This window comes from Pocillopora verrucosa, chromosome 1 (genome assembly GCF_036669915.1).
Source record: "Pocillopora verrucosa isolate sample1 chromosome 1, ASM3666991v2, whole genome shotgun sequence".
NCBI lineage: Eukaryota > Metazoa > Cnidaria > Anthozoa > Scleractinia > Pocilloporidae > Pocillopora > Pocillopora verrucosa.
The window spans coordinates 7,436,893-7,456,771 of NC_089312.1; the positions used below are offsets into that span (position 1 = coordinate 7,436,893).

General features: G+C 39.3%; 1 protein-coding gene and 2 pseudogenes across 1 annotated transcript; all 3 read right to left on the minus strand.

Annotated features, from left to right (window-relative positions):
• LOC131786947 (QRFP-like peptide receptor) lies at positions 1–2,335 on the minus strand (annotated as a pseudogene).
• A 7,391-nt stretch (positions 2,336–9,726) lies between these two features.
• On the minus strand, positions 9,727–10,737 carry LOC131786935 (QRFP-like peptide receptor). The gene has a single exon (XM_059103996.2). It carries the CDS (start codon positions 10,735–10,737, stop codon positions 9,727–9,729), a length of 1,011 nt encoding a protein of 336 aa, XP_058959979.2.
• A 5,280-nt stretch (positions 10,738–16,017) lies between these two features.
• On the minus strand, positions 16,018–18,155 carry LOC131795535 (QRFP-like peptide receptor; annotated as a pseudogene).
• Positions 18,156–19,879: the final 1,724 nt, after the last annotated feature.

Below are 19,879 nucleotides of genomic sequence, written 5' to 3' on the forward strand. Positions count from 1 at the left end.
TGACCATTCTAGAAACACATTTGAGTCTGCCCTTATAAAAATTCCCATTCCTTCTTAAAAATTTTAATTTTAACCGCAAGTTGGTACCTATCTACTTCCTCTCTTTTTTTACTGACACGGAAAGCGTCGTAACGATACAAATTTCTTCGAGGGACATAGTGGAATGAAATAATTAGGTGATGCAATTTAATTAACCAAAATTCCCGCTCAAACTAGGGTATGTATGTCAACCGCTATTGTCGCTGTTTCATGAGAGGCGATGTTACTATTTTTATGCGCTACCAAATTAAATATACATACAAGTATTCAACGGTACATGCACCTAAGCTTTATTTGAAAAGGTCACCAAGAAATCGTTTTCTTTACAGACCTTTTTGTTACTATTAAATACCAGCAAATCACAAACTTAAAAGGAATCGTCTGATTGTTATGAGAGGGGAGTTTTTACTTAAACCTCTTGAAGTGCTGCCACAATGGTTTAGTAGACTGAACAACTTCTCTGAAATGTTTCCTTTCTATCTAGACTTTCAGTGCTCGCGACTATGTTTCTCCAACAATTAGATTCAATTACTGCTAAAGCATTTTTGGAAACATTCGAGTTTCAACGCATCTTTAAGATCCAAGCTTAACGTTGTTGGCTCAAGTGGCAGAGCACTGCCCAACAACCTGAGCCAACAAACCGATGTGGTAGCGTTATCGCAGACGTCATGGGTTCAACTGACGTAAAAGCCTGAGTTTCTTTTTAAGATTTTTTTTTTCGCTTAAGTGGTGGTCATCACGGTGCGATGATCACTCTTATCTTCATTTATAAGCCCACAATTAAAATACGTAATATATGATGTTCTTATATCTGACACTCGTTCGCGCGAAGAGCAGCGAGAATCCCAAAGCTTGGCCTGCAAACTCTCCCTTCAGTTCCTTCCAAGATTTTGGTCACCAAGCGTCACTCTGTAGACCCGAATTACCCCGTTAGCCCCTAAAGACAATATGCTTATTCTCTATACTGCTCTCTGAATTTCCTAAGATGCTGACAAAGAGAATTTGTTTAACAATCAAGATCCTCATTAAATGGCGATCATCTTTCTTCTCACGACCCGAAAATTGACTTTAGAGAGATACTGTAGACAGAATTAGTCTCCTAGTCATTCTACAAGGTTAAGGAACAGTGGCAAGCGTTCAATGGGTGTACAGCCCCCATGGGTCTTACTGTGTTATAATGTTCAAGCGACAGGGCCCCTACCTACAAGCGGAATAATCTGTATAGGACGTGAGGCCTTACTCGAAGCATTCCCTTCCGGCATAACCGCGGGGGGTACTCGACACGGCCTGCTGGAGCAACCAAACGGTAGCAGCGCCAGCATATGCCTCCTGAAACGGTCACTCTGCCAGCTGTATAACACAGGATTGATAGCTGAATTAAGAGTGACCAAGACGATGCTTGTCATGTGTACGGCGGAGTACAGTTGCTGTGTGCTGAATGAAGAGATGACGTACACTACCAGGTTGGGTATCCAACAGATCGAGTAAACCACGCTTACGGTGACCACTATCCGAGCAGACTTTCTGGTGTAACGTTAGCTTGCTCTGTTGGACCATGGTCGAGGTAACCAAAGGACGAAACCACAGCTTGTAAACCAGCTTAGAAATACAAGTAACTCATGATGGAAATCGGTAGGGCGCCGTACATTACGGCGCTTAGTGGGCTGTGAACTTGCGTGATAGTCGCTGTGGGCCATTTGAACCGGCAGGACTCGCTAACAGGGTCGTAACGTGCATACAGGAAAAGGGGTAAGTTCCATAATGCGGCGACGCCCAGCTGAATACAACAACACATTTTAATTGGCGGTCGTTACCCGCTTACGCACGTCGTAGGGGAATTTAATGGCGAGATAGCGCTCCAGCGCTATGAAGACGAGGGAGAAAGCGGAGACGAGGGCTCCGACCCATATGAATGCTCCCCCTGTGAACAATTGGCAAACCACGTCACCGGCTCTTCCCTTCGGATGCTCCAACAGCAGGGGGAAGATAAAGCGCGCCGCGATGAAAATCGCTACAGTTATATCCGAAGCCGCAAGGTGGACCAAAAGATAGTTCATTGGGGTGCGCATTATTCGGTTACGGTAGACTACCAGGCAAACCAAGGTATTGCCGATGAGGTCCACAATTACCAAGAAGCAGAAAGCAGCAGTGATTCCAATTTGGGCGCCCTCTGAGTTTTTGTAAAAGGACATCTTTGTAGCTGTATCTCTACTCAAGAATGAAAACACAGCCTTACGTAAGTGAACTATGTGGCGTGCATGCAACTGAAAGGTCAAGAAGGACAGCTTTTTCTGGCATACGATACTCGATACGAAATTTCAGATATTGGACTTGGCATGCGCAGAAATATTGAATAAAGGCAAGCTATCGTCTATGTGCTTGTACTTGTCAATCCATCTTTTTATTCAAAATACTTCACTCAAGCTTATATCATATTCTTAATCAAAACTGAAGCAAAATTCTCGATTTCAGGCGAATTTGACCACTGAAAGGACAGCGTGCGCTTCATGCTCGTGATTGGACAGTGTAGTAGGTCAGCACGCATCATGTACGCACGCTGTTGTGGTGCATTTCTTGGAGTCAACTTTGTTTTTTTTTTTTTTTTAAATATATTTTGATTGAAATTAATTATCGACCGAGACTTGGATCTCCTACGTTTATTGGTCCATCCTTTCGATTTGTGACGCACATCGCTCTCAGTTGGCATTCATTTCCTTCATATTGATGAAGTGTTTACTCAATCAAAGTGTTCGTAAAACTTGACAGCGATCTTCGGCTTCTTTGAACTGCGAATGTTTCCATGGTCACTAAGTCAAGTCCAAGTAAATATTCCTCACACCGAAAATAGACTCCAAGTGCCCTCACTTCAAAGTTACAAGCTGTAGTTAGCAATACTGTCTCCCTAATAATCGTTCTACAATGAAAACAACGCTGAATATCGCAGCTTAACTCGCTCTCCTAGTTTTCTTTCCATTGATTTTGAAGATAAGACGTGCGTCCAAACTCCCTATCAAAAATTCGGCTTAATTTCCTTGAGGGCAGGTTTACCTTAGGGCAAAATAATTGTCGGTTTTTTCAGTGGCTGTGATGTGTAGTGTACGTGAGACCCTTCAATTTGCTCACGGACGGTGTCTTTTGATCTCGTGGTGTTCCGTTCTCTCTTGGCTCGGGTTTAGTGATCAGTTTTTTGTCTCTTCCCCGCCGAGGAAAGCGACAACAACGGCGAAAAAAAATTGTTCAAAGACAGTTCATCGAAACTTTTGCTGTAATTTGATTAGTTGATAAATCATTCGCTTTAAAGATGTCTGTGTTATACTGTTATAAGGCAATGGAAGAAATGCGAAATTACACCTCAACGTATGGAGCTGCCGTTCGGCAAAAAAACAACTGTCAGGAAACAATCATGGCTAGATGATAACAATACGGATTCTGAAGCCAGAAGTCGGCTTAAAAAATTTTTCAATGTCAATGTCATCCACTGACTGACGACCAACTGGTTTTATTCATTAATCTTTGAACTAAATATCTATAATTATGATTGCTGTGTTTAATTTTACTAATGACGAAAAAAATATTGCTTGAAACCATGCTTTACCAGCAGATTTCTAAAACACTTCATATGTTTTTACGAACCAACATAATAGCCAGCTCCCAGTTGGCTTGTTAGCTCAGTTGGTAGAGCACTGCACCAGTATCGCAAAAGCCATGGTTTCAAATCCCATACAGGCCTGATTTTTTTCAGAGCTTATTTTCACTACTGCTTAAATAGTTCTCATTACTGCGAAAATCGCGTTCATGTTTATTTCTTGATTAGCATTCAATATCAATGATTTTCGTGAATTCACAGTCATTTGAATAAGGATATCCTGCGTTCAACGTTGTTATCCGTGAAAATTAATTTTCTTTTCTTTTTTTGCCGCGGTGATAACTTGAAAAAAACTGTGTAAATCGTTGAGAAGAGAAAAAAAAAAAAAAGAGATGGTCAAAACATGCTAATTTTCGCTACAGAAATGGTCACGTTTGCGGGTAAAATCTTTTCCGGCGAAGCTAGATTTGATGGCGTTGAAAAAAGTCATTGACTGCCTATTTGGTTCAAGATTGCCCCGACTTCCTTCATATTGTCTTTGTAGATCTGTTCTTGTCATACCTGGGACGAAAAAAACCTTAGTTCTTGATACAAACTAAAAAAGCTTGATAACGTTTGAGAAACATGCTTGACGAACAGAGTCGGTGAATACATAAGAGGATACACCGGCAGAAGAAAAAAGATGGTGTTTTCCGTCTTGTCCAGGAACGTGGGACAAAGAATACAGTCCGAGTCCACAGGAGGATGCGAACCTCAGACCTTCTCACGTTAGAGTCTCTGTGGCTCATCGGAGAACAGATCTGAATGTCTAAGGTTCAATTCCTCATGGGCACTCGGAATTCTTCCTGTCCCACGTTCTTGGAATGACGAAAAAACATCTCTTCATAAAAGAATAGTTATATTATTCTACGCATTCAATGAGAAATCTAACGAATACTACTGCCCCTGCGGAAGCTAGTGTATTCTAGTTATGTTCTTGAGCACGTGCCAACGCCACTGGCCTCTGGAGGCGCTGGCGTCTTTGTAGATCAATCAAGATAAACTACAATGTTCTTGAAAAAGACTTCAAATGAGGCATTCCGAGTCCTTTGGGTTGAAATCTCTTTTGTCAACCATAAAAACATCGTTTGTGGAATAATTTATGGTCAACACAATTCGCCCGATTATTTCCTAACGTATCTAGATAAGACAATAGAAATATTGGTGTCTGATGACAAGGACGTTTATATCATGGGTGATTTTAATATAGATCTACTCAAGTGTGAATCATCTCAAATAAGCCAGGATTTCTTTCTCTCTCTTCGAAGCTCTTATCTTATTCCAACATTGGGACAAAGCGACGCGCGTTATGGAACTTCTGCTAACGTTGATTGACCGACATCTTCGTTAACAGTCCTTACAAACTCCTCGCTAGCAGAAACATTATTATTGATATTAGTGGTCATTTTTCATCACAACGTCAGCCAAAGATAAACTTAAACAAGTTAAAAATATAAAAGTACGTGACTATTAAAGATTCTCCGCTGATCGCTTTCACGACGAGCTGTCTGAAGTTGACTGGAATCGAATAATTGCAAATGGAACGAATTGTGTGAATAAATTGTTTTCATCGTTTTACAAAAAATATAATACAATTGTGACAACACGCCCCCATGAAAAAATTATCTAATCGCAAAGCAAAGCAGCTATCTAAACCTTGGATAACTGTTGGGAATAAAGCGGCGGTTAAGGTTAAAAAACAAATCTGTATGTTTACTAAAGAAGTCAGGTCATAGCTCCTGTTCTTTGGGAAATACTTATTACATCTATCAGATTAGGGACATAAGCTCAAAAATTGCTAAAAATTACCGGCCAATATTTAAGAGTGACGATGATACTGACGGAAACAACTACGGAACAATCTCTTTACTTTCAAATTTTAATAGAGTATTCGACAAAGTTATTCATAACAGAAATTAACGAGCTATATATAGAAACACGAACTTTTGCATTCCTCACAATACGGCTTTCGTAAGAGGCATTCAACACGCCAATATTGGATCATTGCTCATGATATAACAGGACAAAACATGAATCAACGATTTGCTATCTTGTGGAGTATTCATTGATCTTAAAAAAGGCTTTCCAGAAACCCGTCGATCACGACATTTTGCTTGTATAAGCTACAATCACTTTGGCTTTCGTGGATTAATTAATGAGTAGGTATCCCACATATCTCAACAACGCACGCAAACAACGCAAGTAGGCCATCAACTATCAGAGATAAAGCTGTCGTTGGATGTGGTTTTCCTCAAGGAATCAATTAATTGGACCATATGCTTGTTTTGCACATATTTAAATGACTATCCACAGAGCTCGAATAAAATTAGGTTTTACCTCTTTGCAGACGACACTAATATTGATTTTTGTAATGCGGGACAAAAATCGGAAAGATCTTTAGACCAATAGTCAACAATGAGCTACAAAATCTTTATACCTCGTTAACATCCAACAAACTAACACTTAACATTAAAAAAAATCCAACTTGAATTTTTCATCCTTATACCAAAAGCGACTTGCTTGCCCAACCAAAACTTTGCATGTTTGATGATGAAAAAGAATAAATATGTTGGTTTCGAGTTCTAAAGTTTACATAAATACCTGGGCGTTTTTACTTGACCAGAATCTTCTCTTGGAAATATCACATTGATTCTATTGTTACAAAAAATTAGTGAAAATGTTTTGGCTACGTCCTCGCAAAGCTAACGCCACTACTGTAACTCGACCATATTACTGAATTTTCATAATCCACTAATTCATCCTTATTAACCCTATGCGTCTTGCCTGCATGGGATCAGGGCATGCAAGACTTGTCTAACAAAATTCTAATTCTTCAGAAAAAAGCTCTTCGTTTGCTGACACAGACTGGCATGACCATTGCACTTCCTGTATTTCTTTAAGCTTACGTGTCCTCCAATAACTTTTCTTTATTATGAGTCTGTATCAACCTTAATGCACGCCAGTCAATGATGGATAAAACCCCAGCAAACATGTTAAATTTATTTCAGGAAAAAACGTCTAATATTCACTCATAACAATACACGATCGTCCACGTCTGGAAAGTTCTATTTTAAGAGTTCGAGGACTAGACAATACAAAACAATGCTATCATCTCGGCTCGGAGTAAAGCTGTGGAATAGTCTGCCAAGCTATATATATTCCCAAGAAAGCTTAAGACTTTATCCGCAAATTGCTTATATTAATATCTTAGAAAAAGAGGATTAACTATATTCAAATCCCCATGATTATTTAAAAAATTAGGTACATAGATACACTTGCGAAGGGTTAAATGTCTGCTTTTCTTTTTCTGTGTTATCATTTAGGAGTCAATGACTCCTTTGTCTTGGGATTTTAGATGATTTGTGTCCGTCAGGGACTTGTCTCTGCCCCGCCAGTTTAGCTTTCCAGCTATTTGGTAGGGCAAACTATCTCACTTTTCGTTTTTTTTGTATAAAGAATAAAGAATAAATTGAGTGAGAAATTGAGGAGAACAATCTGCGGATTTTCTCCAGGGACACATAATATGAAGGTATAGATGTTAACATTTTTTCTTTAGATTTTCGGGACTGGAGACCAGTCTTCCACTTTTAAAGGTTATTTTATTTTCTGGCAGTCGTAAGAGACGAAGAGACCGTGTAAATATTCTGTCAATCATTATTATTGTTAAGTAATCTCTTATCATCATTATATTATTTTCATAAATATCAAAAGTATTAATTAACCATCAATAAAACCTTACTCCAAATCCGGTGTGTCGGTGGTAGTTTCTGCGAGTTCTTTCTTCCGTGTTTTTAAGCTTGCCTTTACCATCACTGTAATTCCTGGCGTGTAAAATGTGCATATTTCGAAATATTTATCGTTTGTAATTCGACCCATATTGTCGTTCTCCGTACTATTCCTTATAACATGTCACACTGAATCACACAACGTTGCGACGCTTTCATGAATTGATCGTTGGCTTTTTCTCGAGACGTGAGCTTGGGCTGCATGTGATACAAATTGTTTCGAGGGACGTAGTGAAATGAAATAATTCGGCGATGCAATTTTTTAGTTAACAACAAACACTCCCGCCCAAACTTGGGTATGATACGTCAACTGCTATTTGTTCGGGCGGGGGGTTCATCAGAGGCGATATTGTTGTTGTTTTTTTTTGCGTCGCTACAAATAAATATATCATACAAGTATACAACGGTACATGCACTACGAAGCCTTATTTGAAGAGGTCATAAATTAAAGAAAGCCGCCTATGTCTGATTTTAAACATAAAATCGGTTTTAAATTTACCGACGTTTTTCCCTTGACATTAAGTAGAAGGCAATTACAAATTAAATGGAATCCGGAATGACTGTTGTGCAAGGCGGAGTTTTTAATTAAAAATATTGAAGTACTTCCACAATGGTTTAGTTAGACTGAACAACTTTCTATCTAGACGTGCCGTGGCCACCAGATTTCCAGTTAAGAAGTTAAACCACTTTGAAAACATTATATTTTAAACATCTGTAAGCTCACAGTTGGCGTGTTAGCTTCAGGGGTAGAGCACCGCCCACACAACCTGAGCCGACCAAACCGGTGGTGGCCAGAAGTATCTCAGAGATCATAGGTTCGGAAAAATTCTATTGATTTATTTTAAGGATATGGTTAAAAATTAGCGTCTAGAAATGTTCTTGCTGCTCAAAAAATAGTGTTTCAGAAATACGGAATGATGTAAATCGGCTACTATAAATAAGGTTCGAGCTCGTAAGGTTTTAAAAGTTCAAGATAAATAATAAAGTATTTAAAACAGGAAAACAAGAATCTTCTCCTGGCTTCGTGACATACTCTTACGGATAAGGACCATATTTTTCTGGGGGGGGGGGGTGGGGTGAGAAATATTGGGAGAAAAAAAAAATGTCTGCAGGGTCTGAAAAGGACAAAATAAATTGTTTGCAAACGAGATTGGGTAAATAAAAAAATGTTTGTAGAGAAGTCAGGTAAGATATAAAAAAAAATATTACAAAAACTGAAATAAAAATTTAAATAACAAATGAAAGCATTAGTATAAAGATTAACACAATTTGGGAACTAAAAAGTGGTCACTCTGTATTACGCAAATAACAAATCTGAAAACAGCTGAATATTCCTTGAAAAAAATGGGAATTTGTTGTGGCAGTTAAATCTCAACGTTACTTGTCAATATTTTGTCCTACTACAAAACTTCATACATCAGGTATTTTTCTCAAAACTGTATTATACAAATATATATTCTTCAATCTTGGCTATATTTACCATTGCTACTTTAAAGTTTATTTGGAGTGACCTATGGCAACGGCAATCATTTCAAATCAGCAATGTGCCTGCCTGGTACCACAGGCCGGGTGGTACGAGTATGATAGCCCGTTGGAACATCATCAAAGAGGATCAGGACTTCGTTACTGTGGAATCGCGAAAAAGCCCGCTACTCACTTCGCCTATTTCCTGTTGTATGACCTTTATTTGCGTCAGTAGCTGCCAAAATTTTTAAGAGGTGAGTGGAGTGTATATCGACAAAATAAGTGGCTGTGGTACTATTGATTACGTTCTTCGTAGAATAGTGCGATAAGGCAATGGTCATAGTTAGCAAAAATGTTTGCAAGGATGTACATGTTTAAAAGAAATGCTATAGAAGAAAATTTCTCAGACTCCCCTACAGAAAAATGATGGTCCTTCCCTTATATCCACAGTCGTTCTTTAAGCTTCAGTCGCAAAATAATAAAACCATGCTCCCGTGGCCTGGCCAAGAGCAGCGAGAATACTAAAGCTCCTCCTTCAGTTCCTTCCAAGATTTTGGTCGGTAAGTGTAATACTGTATACCCGAATTACCCCGTTACACCCTAGAATTAGTACGCTTATTCTCTATACTGCTCTCTGAATTTCCTAATATGCTGACAAGGAGAATTTGTTTCACAATCAAGATCCTCATTAAATGGCGATCATCTTTCTTCTCACGACCCGAATATTGACTTCAGGAAAAATACTGTAGACAAAATTAGTCTTCTAGTCATTCTAAGAGGTTAGCCCCCATGGGTCTTGCTGTGTTGAAATGTTCAAGCGAGAGGGCCCCTACTTACAAGCGGAGTAATCTGCATAGGACGCGAGGCCTTGCTCGTAGCATTCCCTTTCGACATAACCGCGGGGGATACTCGACACTGCCTGGTGGAGCAACTAAACGGTAGCAGCGCCAGCATATGCCTCCTGAAACGGTCACTCTGCCAGCTGTATAACACAGGATTGATAGCAGAATTAAGAGTGACCAAGACGATGCTTGTCGTGTGTACGGCGGAGTACATTTGCTGTGTGCTGAATGAAGAGAAGACGTACACAACCAGGTTGGGTATCCAACAGATCGAGTAAACCACGCTTACGGTGAGCACTATCCGAGCCGACTTTCTGGCGTAACGTAGCTTGCTCTGTTGGACCATGGTCGAGGTAACCAAAGGACGAAACCACAGCTTGTAAACCAGCTTAGAATACAGGTAACTCATGATGGAAATCGGTAGAACGCCGCACAATACGGCGCTTAGTGGGCTATGAACTTGCGCGAAACTCGTTGTGGGCCATTGGAACAGGCAGAACTCGCTAACAGGGTCGTAACGTACATACAGAAATAGGGGTAAGTCCCATGATGCGGCGAACACCCAGCTGAATACAACAACACATTTTACCTTGGCGGTTGTTACCCGCTTGCGCTCGTCGTAGGGGAATTTAATAGCGAGATAGCGCTCTAGCGCTATGAAGACGAGGGAGAAAGCGGAGGCGAGGGCTCCGACCCATATGAATGCTCCCCCTGTGAACAATTGGCAAACCACGTCACCGGCTCTTCCCTTTGGATGCTCGAACAGCAGTGGGAAGATAAAGCTCGCCGCGATGAAAATCGCCACAGTTATATCCGAAGCCGCTAATTGAACTAAAAGATAGTTCATAGGGGTGCGCATTATTCGGTTACGGTAGACTACCAGGCAAACCAAGGTATTACCGATGAGGTCCGCAATTACCAAGAAGCAGAAAGCGGCAGTGATTCCAATTTGGGCGGCCTCTGAGTTTTTGTAAAAGGACATCTTTGTAGCTGTATTTCTACTCAAGAATGAGAACACAGCCTTACGTTAGTGAAATATGTAGCACGCATGCTTCTGGAAGGTCAAAAAGGAACAGCTGTTTCTGACATACGATAATCAAACGGAATTTCAGATATTGGACAGCATGCGCAGAAATATTGAATGTAGGTAAGCTTTGGTCTAAGTACTTGTACTTGTCAATCCATCTTTTTATTCAAAATACTTCACTCAAGCTTATATGATATTGTTAATCAAAACTGAAGAAAAAATTCTCGATTTGAGGCGAATTTGACCACTGAAAGGACAGTGTTCGCTTCATGCTTGTGATTGGACAGTGTAAAAGGTCAGTGCGTATCATGTACGCACGCTGTTGTCGCGCATTTCTTGGAGTCTACCTTGAAAATTTATTTTCGACTGACACTCGGATCACCTCCGTTTATTTGTCCATCCTTTCGATTTGTGACATACATGATCAGGTGTTTACTCAATCAAAGTGTTCGTAAAACTTGACAGCGATCTTCGGCTTCTTTAAGCTGCAAATATTTCCATAGTCAATCAGTGAAGTCCAAATAAATATTCCTCACCGCGAAAATAGACTCCAAGTGCTCCCACTACATAGTTATAAGCTGTAGTTTAAAGCTAGAAAATACTGTCTCACCACTAACCGTTGTACAGTGAAAACAACGCTGGATGTAGCAGCTAATCTTGCTCTCCTAGCCTTTTTTTTCCATTGGCTTTGAGTAGAAGACGTGCGTCCAAAATCCCTATAAATATTTGGCTTAATTTCCTTTATACCGGGATTGCTTCGGGGCAAAATAAATTGTCTGTTTTTCAGTGGCTGTGATGTGTAGCGTGAGACCCTTGAATTTTGCTCACGGTGTCTTTTGATCTCGTGATGTTCCGTTCTCTCTTGGCTCGGGTTGGTAATCAGCTTTTTGTCTCTTCCCCTCACAAGGAAAGCAACAACAACGGCGAAAAAAAAAGTGTGTCTAACGACAGTTCATCGAAACTTCTAATGTGATATTTATTGGTTGTAAAATTATCGCTTTGAAGACTTCTGTTTTATACATTTTGGTGATAACAATACGGATTCTGAAGCCAGAAATCGGCTTAAAAAAATTGGTCAATGTCATCCACTGACTGACAACCAACTGGTTTTATTCATTAAGCGTTGAAATAAATATCTATAAAGATGACTGCTGTGTTTAATTTTACTGATGGCGGAAGTAAATATTGCTTGAAACCACGCTTCCTAGCAGATTTCAAAAACACTTCACGGGTTTCCGACGAATTAACATAATAACCAGCTCCCAGTTGGCTTGTTAGCTCAGTAGAGCACTGCACCAGTATCGCAAAAGCCATGGTTTCAAATCCCATACAGGCCTGATTTTTTCCAGAGCTTATTTTCACTACTGCTTAAGTAGTTCTCATTACTGCGAAAATCGCTTCCATATTTATTTCTTGATTAGCTTTCAGTATGTATGATTTTCATGAATTCACAGTCATTTGAAAAAGAATATCCTGCGTTCAACGTTGTTATCCGTGAAAATTTTCTTTTCCCTTTTTGCCGTGGTAAAAACTTGAAAAAATGTTGAAACCGTTGAGAACAGAAAAAAAGAGAGGGTAAAAACATGCTAATTTTTGCCACGGAAATGTTGAAAAATCAGTGATTACCTATTTTGTTCCAGATTGCCCCGACTTACTTCCTTTTGTCTATGTAGATCTGTTCTTGTCATACCAGAGACAAAAAAACCTTAGTTCTTGATGCAAACTAAGAAAGCTTCATTACGTTTGAGAAACATGCTTGACGAACAAAGGTCGGTAAATACATAATACACGATACACTGGCAGAATTAAAAAAAATGGTGTTTTTCCGTCTTGTCCAGGAGCGTGGGACAAAGAAAACAGTCTGAGTCCCCAGGAGGAGACGAACCTCACACCTCACCGTATGTGGCTCATCGGAGAGCAGATCTGAATGTCTTAGGTTCAATTCCTCATGGGCACTCGGAATTATTCCTGTCCCACGTTCTTGGAATGACGAAAAAACATCTCTCCATAAAAGAATAGTTATCACTTTACGCATTCCATGAGAAATCTAACGAATACTATTGCCACTGTGGAAGCTATCATATTCTTGGTTATGTTCTTGAGCACGTGCCAGCGTTACTGGCCTCTGGAGGCGCTGGCCTCTTTGTAGATCAATCACTAAACTACAATGTTCTTGAAAAGACTTCAAATGAGGCATTCCGAGTCCTCTGGGTTGAAGTCTCTTTTGTCAACCATAAAAACACCGTTTGTGGAATAATTTATGGTCAACACCATTCGCCCGATTATTTCCTAACGTATCCAGATAAGACAATAGAAATATTGGTGTCTGATGATAAGAACGTTTATATTCTGGTTGATTTTAATATAGATCTACTCAAGTGTGAATCATCTCAAATGAGCCAGGATTTCTTACTCTCTCTTCGAAGCTGTTATCTTATTACAACAGAGGACAAACTGACGCGCGTTATAGAACTTCTGTCAAGTTGATTGACGCCATCTTCGTCAACAGTCCTTACAAAGTCCTCGCTAGCGGAAACAATATTTTTGATATTAGTGATCAATTTTCGCAGTTCTTCTGTATCACAACGTCAGCGAAAGATAAACTTCAACAAGTTAAAAATATAAAAGTACGTGACTATTAAAGATTCTCCGCTGATCGCTTTCACGACGAGCTGTCTGAAGTTGACTGGAATCGAATAATTGCAAATGGAACGATTTCTGTGAACAAACTGTTTTCATCGTTTTACAACAAATACAATACAATTGTTAGCAGACACGCCCCCATGAAAGATTATCCAATCGCAAAGCAAAGCAGCTATCTAAACCTTGGATAACTAATGGAATTTAAGTGGCGATTAAAGTTAAAAATAAATTATATGAAACTGGAGACAAAGTTAAAAAATCCAACTTTGTAATTTTTCATCCTTACCAAAAGCAACTTGCTTCCCAACCAAAACTTTCCATGTTTGATGATGAAAAGAATATATATATTCGCCTCGAGTCTAAAGTTTCCATAAAATACCTAGACGTTCTTATTGATCAGAATCTCTCTTGGATATACCACATTCTATTGTTACAAAAAATTAGTAAAAATGTTGGGCTACTTGCAAAGCTACGCCACTCTGTACCTCGACCAATATTACTGAATATCTTTAAGTCACTAATTCATTCTTAGTTAACCTATGGTCTTGCTGCCTGGTGTCAGGCATGCAAGACTTATCTTAACAAAATTCCAATTCTTCAGAAAAGAGATCTTCGTTTGCTGTACTTCACAGACTGGCATGTACATCCAAATCCTATATTTCTCGAAACTAAGGTGTTTTAAATAACTTTTTATGTTATGAGTCCGTATCATCCTTAATGCACGATATCAATGATGATAAAGCCCAGCAAACATGTTAAATTTATTTAAGAAAAGTCTAATATTCACTCATACAATACACGATCGTCCACGTCTGGAAAGTTCTATGTTAAAAGTTCGAGACTAGAAATACAAAACAATTCTTTCTCTCGGCTCGGAGTAAAGCTGTGGAATAAGATACCAAGCTATATAACGGATATTCCAAAGAAAGCTTTCAATGAGTTCTCCGCAAATTACTATTTGATATCTTATAGGATAACTATATTCAAATCCCCATGATTATTTTAAAAAGTAGGTACATCGATACACTTGCTAAGGGTTTAAATGTCTGCTTTTCTTTTTCTGTGTTATCAATTAAGAGTCAATGACTCCTTGTCTTTAGATGTTAGATAATTTGTGTTATTCATGTACTTGTCTTGCTCCGCCAATTAGCTTTCTAGCTATTTGTGGGGCAAACTATCTCACTTTTTATTTTTTTGTACAAAGAACAAAAAATAAATTAAGTGAAATTGAGAGAATATTAGCTGATTTTCTCTAGACACATAATATAAAGGTATAGATGTTGATACGTTTTCTTTAAATTTCGACTGGCGACAGTCTTTTCCTCTTTTAAAGGTTATTTTATTTTCTAGCATCGTAAGAGCATAGAAACCTTGAAAATATGCTGCCAAACACTATTATTACTGATCATTTTATTATGATTATTATTATTATCATAAATATCAAAATTATTAAAGTCTCGTGGTAAAAGTGCATGGGTTCAAACGTGCCCTATAATTAACCAATAAAGGGGGTAACAAGGTAATTTAGTATTATCAACTGAGTTGATAATGTAAATTGGCTACCGTAAAGAGTTCAAAGCTTACGTTTCGACTTTCTTCGCCTTTCGTCAGAGTGAAATATTTCTATCAATTACAGACATTTTATTTCAAAGTCAACAGATTTTTTTCCCTCTTTCTCGTGATAGTCTGTTGTAATAGTGTAATCTCCAGTATAGCAGCGCTACTCTATCGAACGAGCCATTTGATAACATATTTCGAAAGATGAACATTTTACATGTTAAATCGATAAAACTTACTCAAATCCTGTGTGTCTGTTGTAGTTACTGGCGATTTCTGCCGTTTTCAGCTTGCTTTACCATCACTGTTATTCCTGGCGTGTAAAATGTCCATATTTCGAAATATTTATCGTTGTAAGTCGACCATATTTAGTTCCCCACACTATCTTATATCACGGTTCCTCTCGAGTCATACAATGCATGACGCTTTCATGAATTAATCGTTGGCTTTTTCTCGAGAAGTGAGCTTGGGCCGCCTGCGATACAAATTGTTTCGAGGGACGTGGTGGATCTTAAAAATAAAATTGTTTTATTTAGAGACCTTTTTTTTCCTTAGCATTAGGTACATGCAAATTACAAACTTAAAAGGAATCGACTGACTGTTGTGTGAGGGAAGTTTTCACTTTAACCTCTTGCGTACTTTCACGATGGTTTAGTGAGACTGAACAACTTCTCTGAAATGTTGCCTTTCTATCTAGACTTGTGGTGGCCACGACCACTTCTCTCCAATAATCAGATTCATTTGCTGAAGTTAAAAAATTTTTTGGCTAGTTAGCTTAGTGGTAGAGCACTGCCCAACAACCCGAGCAAACCGGTGCGGCAGCGGTATCTCAGAGATCATGGATTCAACTGACGTCAAGCCTAGATTTTTTCCAGGATTCTTCTTTTTTTTCGCTTAAGTAGTGGTCAACACAGTGCAGTGATCACTCTTATCTTCATTTATTAACCCGCAGTTCAAATACGTATATGACACTCTTAGGGACGGAACATTATTTTCCTTGGGGGGGGGGGGGGCGAGAAATATTGAAAAAAAAAACTGTCTGCAGGGTCTGAAAAGACAAAGTAAATTATTTGCAAACGTGATAGGTTACATAAAAGAATATTTGTAGAAAAGTCAGCAAATGGAAGCATTAGTATAAAAATTAACACAATTTGGGCACTAAAAAGTGGTCACTCTACTACGCAAATTTCATATATCAGGTACTTTTCTCATAACTGTGTTAAAAATATAATTTTCTTCAATCTTGGCTATATTTATCATTGATACTTAGAATGACCTATGGCAACGGCAATCATTTCAAATCAGCAATATAATGTGCCTGCCTTCGCCCTTGGTATCACAAGCCGGGTGGTACGAGTATGATAGCTTGTGGGAACATCATCAAAGAGGATCAGGACTTCGTTACTATGGAATCGTGAAAAAAGCCCGCTACTCCCTTTGCCTATTTCTTGTCGCATGCCCTTTATTTGCGTCAGTAGCTGCCAAAAATTTTAAAAGGTGAGTGGAGTGTATATAGAACACTGAAAAAAATTGTTTGCACGAAGATGATATTGGAAAAAAAACGTTTGCGGAGACGTATATGTTTAAAAAAAATGTTTGCCGAAGAAAATTTTTTCATATCCCCCCTCCAAAAAAATAATGGTCCGTCCCCTATATCCACAGTCCTTCTTTAAGCTTCATTCGCAAAGTAATAAAACCATGCTCACGAGGCCTGGCGAAGAGCAGCGGGAATGCTAAAGTTCCTCCTTCAATTCCTTCCAAGATTTTGGTCGCTAAGTGTCACACTGTAGACCCAAATTACCCCGTTACCGCATAGGATCAGTACGCTTATTCTCCCTACTGCTCTCAGTGAATTTCCTAAGATGCTAACAAGAAGAATTTGTTTAACAATCAAGATCCTCATTAAATGGTGATCATCTTTCTTTTCATGACCCGAATATTGACTTCAGGAGAGATACTGTAGATAAAATTAGTCTTCTAGTCATTCTAAGAGGTTAAGAAACAGTGGCAAGCGTTCAATGGGTGTCCAGCCCTCATGGGTCTCATTGTGTTGTAATTTTCAAACGACAGGGCCCCTACTTACAAGCGAAGGAATCTGTGTAGGACGTGAGGCCTTCCTCGAAGGATTCCTTCTCGACATAATCGCGGGGGGTACTCGACACTGCCTGGTGGAGCAACCAAACGGTAGCAACGCCAGCATATGCCTCCTGAAACGGTCACTCTGCCAGCTGTATAACACAGGATTGATAGCAGAATTAAAAGTGACCAAGACGATGCTTGTCGTGTGTACGGCGGAGTACAGTTGCTGTGTGCTGAATGAAGAGATGACGTACACTGCCAGGTTGGGTATCCAACAGATCGCGTAAACCACGCTTACAGTGACCACTAACCGGGCGGACTTTCTGGTGTAACGTAGCTTGCTCTGTTAGACCATAGTCGAGGTAACCAAAGGACGAAACCACAGCTTGTAAACCAGCTTAGAATACAAGTAACTCATGATTGAAATCGGTAGAACGCCGTACAACAAGGCGCACAGTAGGCTGTGAACTTTCGGGAAACTCGCTGTGGGCCATTGGAACAGGCAGAACTCGCTAACAGGGTCGTAACGTGCATACAGGAAAAGGGGTAAGTTCCATAATGCGGCGAACACCCAGCCCAATACAACAACATATTTTAATTTGGCATTTGTTACCCGCTTGCGCTCGTCGTAGGGGAATTTAATAGCGAGATAGCGCTCTACTGCTATGCAGACGAGGGAGAAAGTGGAGGCGAGCGCACCGACCCATACAAATGCTTCCCCTGTGAACCACCGGCAAACCACGTCACCGGATCTTCCTTTCGGATGCTCGAACAGCAGTGGGAAGATATAGCGCACCGCGATGAAAATCGCCACAGTTATATCCGAAGCCGCTAGGTTGACCAAAAGATAGTTCATAGGGGTGCGCATTATTCGCTTACGGTAGACTACCAGGCAAACCAAGGTATTGCCGATGAGGTCTGCAATTACCAAGAAGCAGAAAGCGGCAGTGATTCCAATTTGGGCGGCCTGTGAGTATTTGTAAAGGGACATCTTCGTAGATGTATTTCTGCTCAAGAATGAGAACACAGCGTAACGTTAGTGAAATATGTAGCGCGCATGCTACTGGAAAGTAAAAAACGAACAACTATTTCTGACATGCGATACTCAAACGGAATTTCAGATATTGGACTTAGATTGCGCAGAAATATTGAATATAGGTAAGCTATCGTCTATGTACTTGTACTTATCAATCCATTTTTTTACTCAAAATGCTTCACTCAAGCTTATATGATATTGTTGAACAAAATTGAAACAAAAATTTTCGATTTGAAGCGAATTTGACCACCAAAAGGACAGTGAACGCTTCATGCTTGTGATTGGACTGTGTAATAGGTCAGTACACATCATGTACGCACGTTGTTGTCGCACATTTCTTGGAGTCAACTTTGTTGTTGCTTTTTTTTCATTTATTTTTGTGAACATTAATTTTCGACCGACACTTGGATCTCCTTCGTTTATTTGCCCATCCTTTCGATTTGTGACGCACATCGCCCTCAGTTGGCTTTCATTCAATAATAATAATACTTATATAGCGCCGATATCAATATTTATATATATATATGTATCAGCTATTTTCATTTCCTTTATATTGATCAAGTGTTTACTCAGTCAAAGTGTTTGTAAAACTTGGCAGCGATCTTCGGCTTCTGAACAGCGAATATTTCCATGGTCACTCAGTGAAGTCCAAATAAATATTCCTTACCACGAAAATAGACTCCAAGTGCTCCCACTATATAGTTATAAGCTGTAGTTTGAAGCTAGTAAATACTGTCTCCTAACTGACCGTTTTATATTGAAAACAACGCTGGATATCGCAGCTAATCTTGCTCTCCTCACGAGGAAAGCAACGACAGCGGCGAAAAAAAATTTGTCTAATGACAGTTCATCGAAAATTCCAATGTAATTTTATTATTTGATAAAATTATCGCTTTGAAGACGTCTGTTTCATACATTTTGGTGATAACAATACGGATTCTGAGGCAAGAAATCGGCTTAAAAAATTGGTCAATGTCATCTACTGACTGACGACCAACTGGTCTTATTCATTAAGCGTTGAACTAAATATCTATAATGATGACTGCTGTGTTTAATTTTACTAATGGCGGAAAGAAATATTGCTGGAAACCATGCTTCACTAGCAGATTTCAAAAACAATTCACGGGTTTCCGACGAACTAACATAATAACCAGCTCCCAGTTGGCTTGTTAGCTCAGCTGGTAGAGCACTGCACCAGTATCGCAAAAGCCATGGTTTCAAATCCCATACCGGCCTAATTTTCTTCAGAGCTTATTTTCACTACTGCTTAAGTAGTTCTCATTACTGCGAAAATCGCTTTTATATTTATTTCTTGAGCAGCATTCGATATCTATGATTTTCGTGAATTCACAGTCATTTGAATAAGAATATCCTGCATTCAACGTTGTTATCCGTGAAAATCTTCTTTTCTCTTTTTGCTGCGGTAATAACTTGAAAAAACCTAAGACCTTCTCACGATAGATTCTCTGTGGCTCATCGGAGAACAGATCTGAATGTCTAAGGTTCAATTCCTTATGCACACGGAATTCTTCCTTTCCCACGTTCTTGGAATGAAGAAAAAACATCTCTCCATAAAAGAATAGTTATCACTTTACGCATTCCATGAGAAATCTAACGAATACTATTGCCACTGTGGAAGCTAGTCAAGGTTATGTTCTTGAGCACGTGCCAACGCCACTAGCTTCTGGAGGCGCTGGCCTCTTAGTTGATCAATCACTAAACTACAATTTTCTTGAAAAAAATATCAAATGAGGCATTCCAAGTCCTCTGAATTGAAATCTC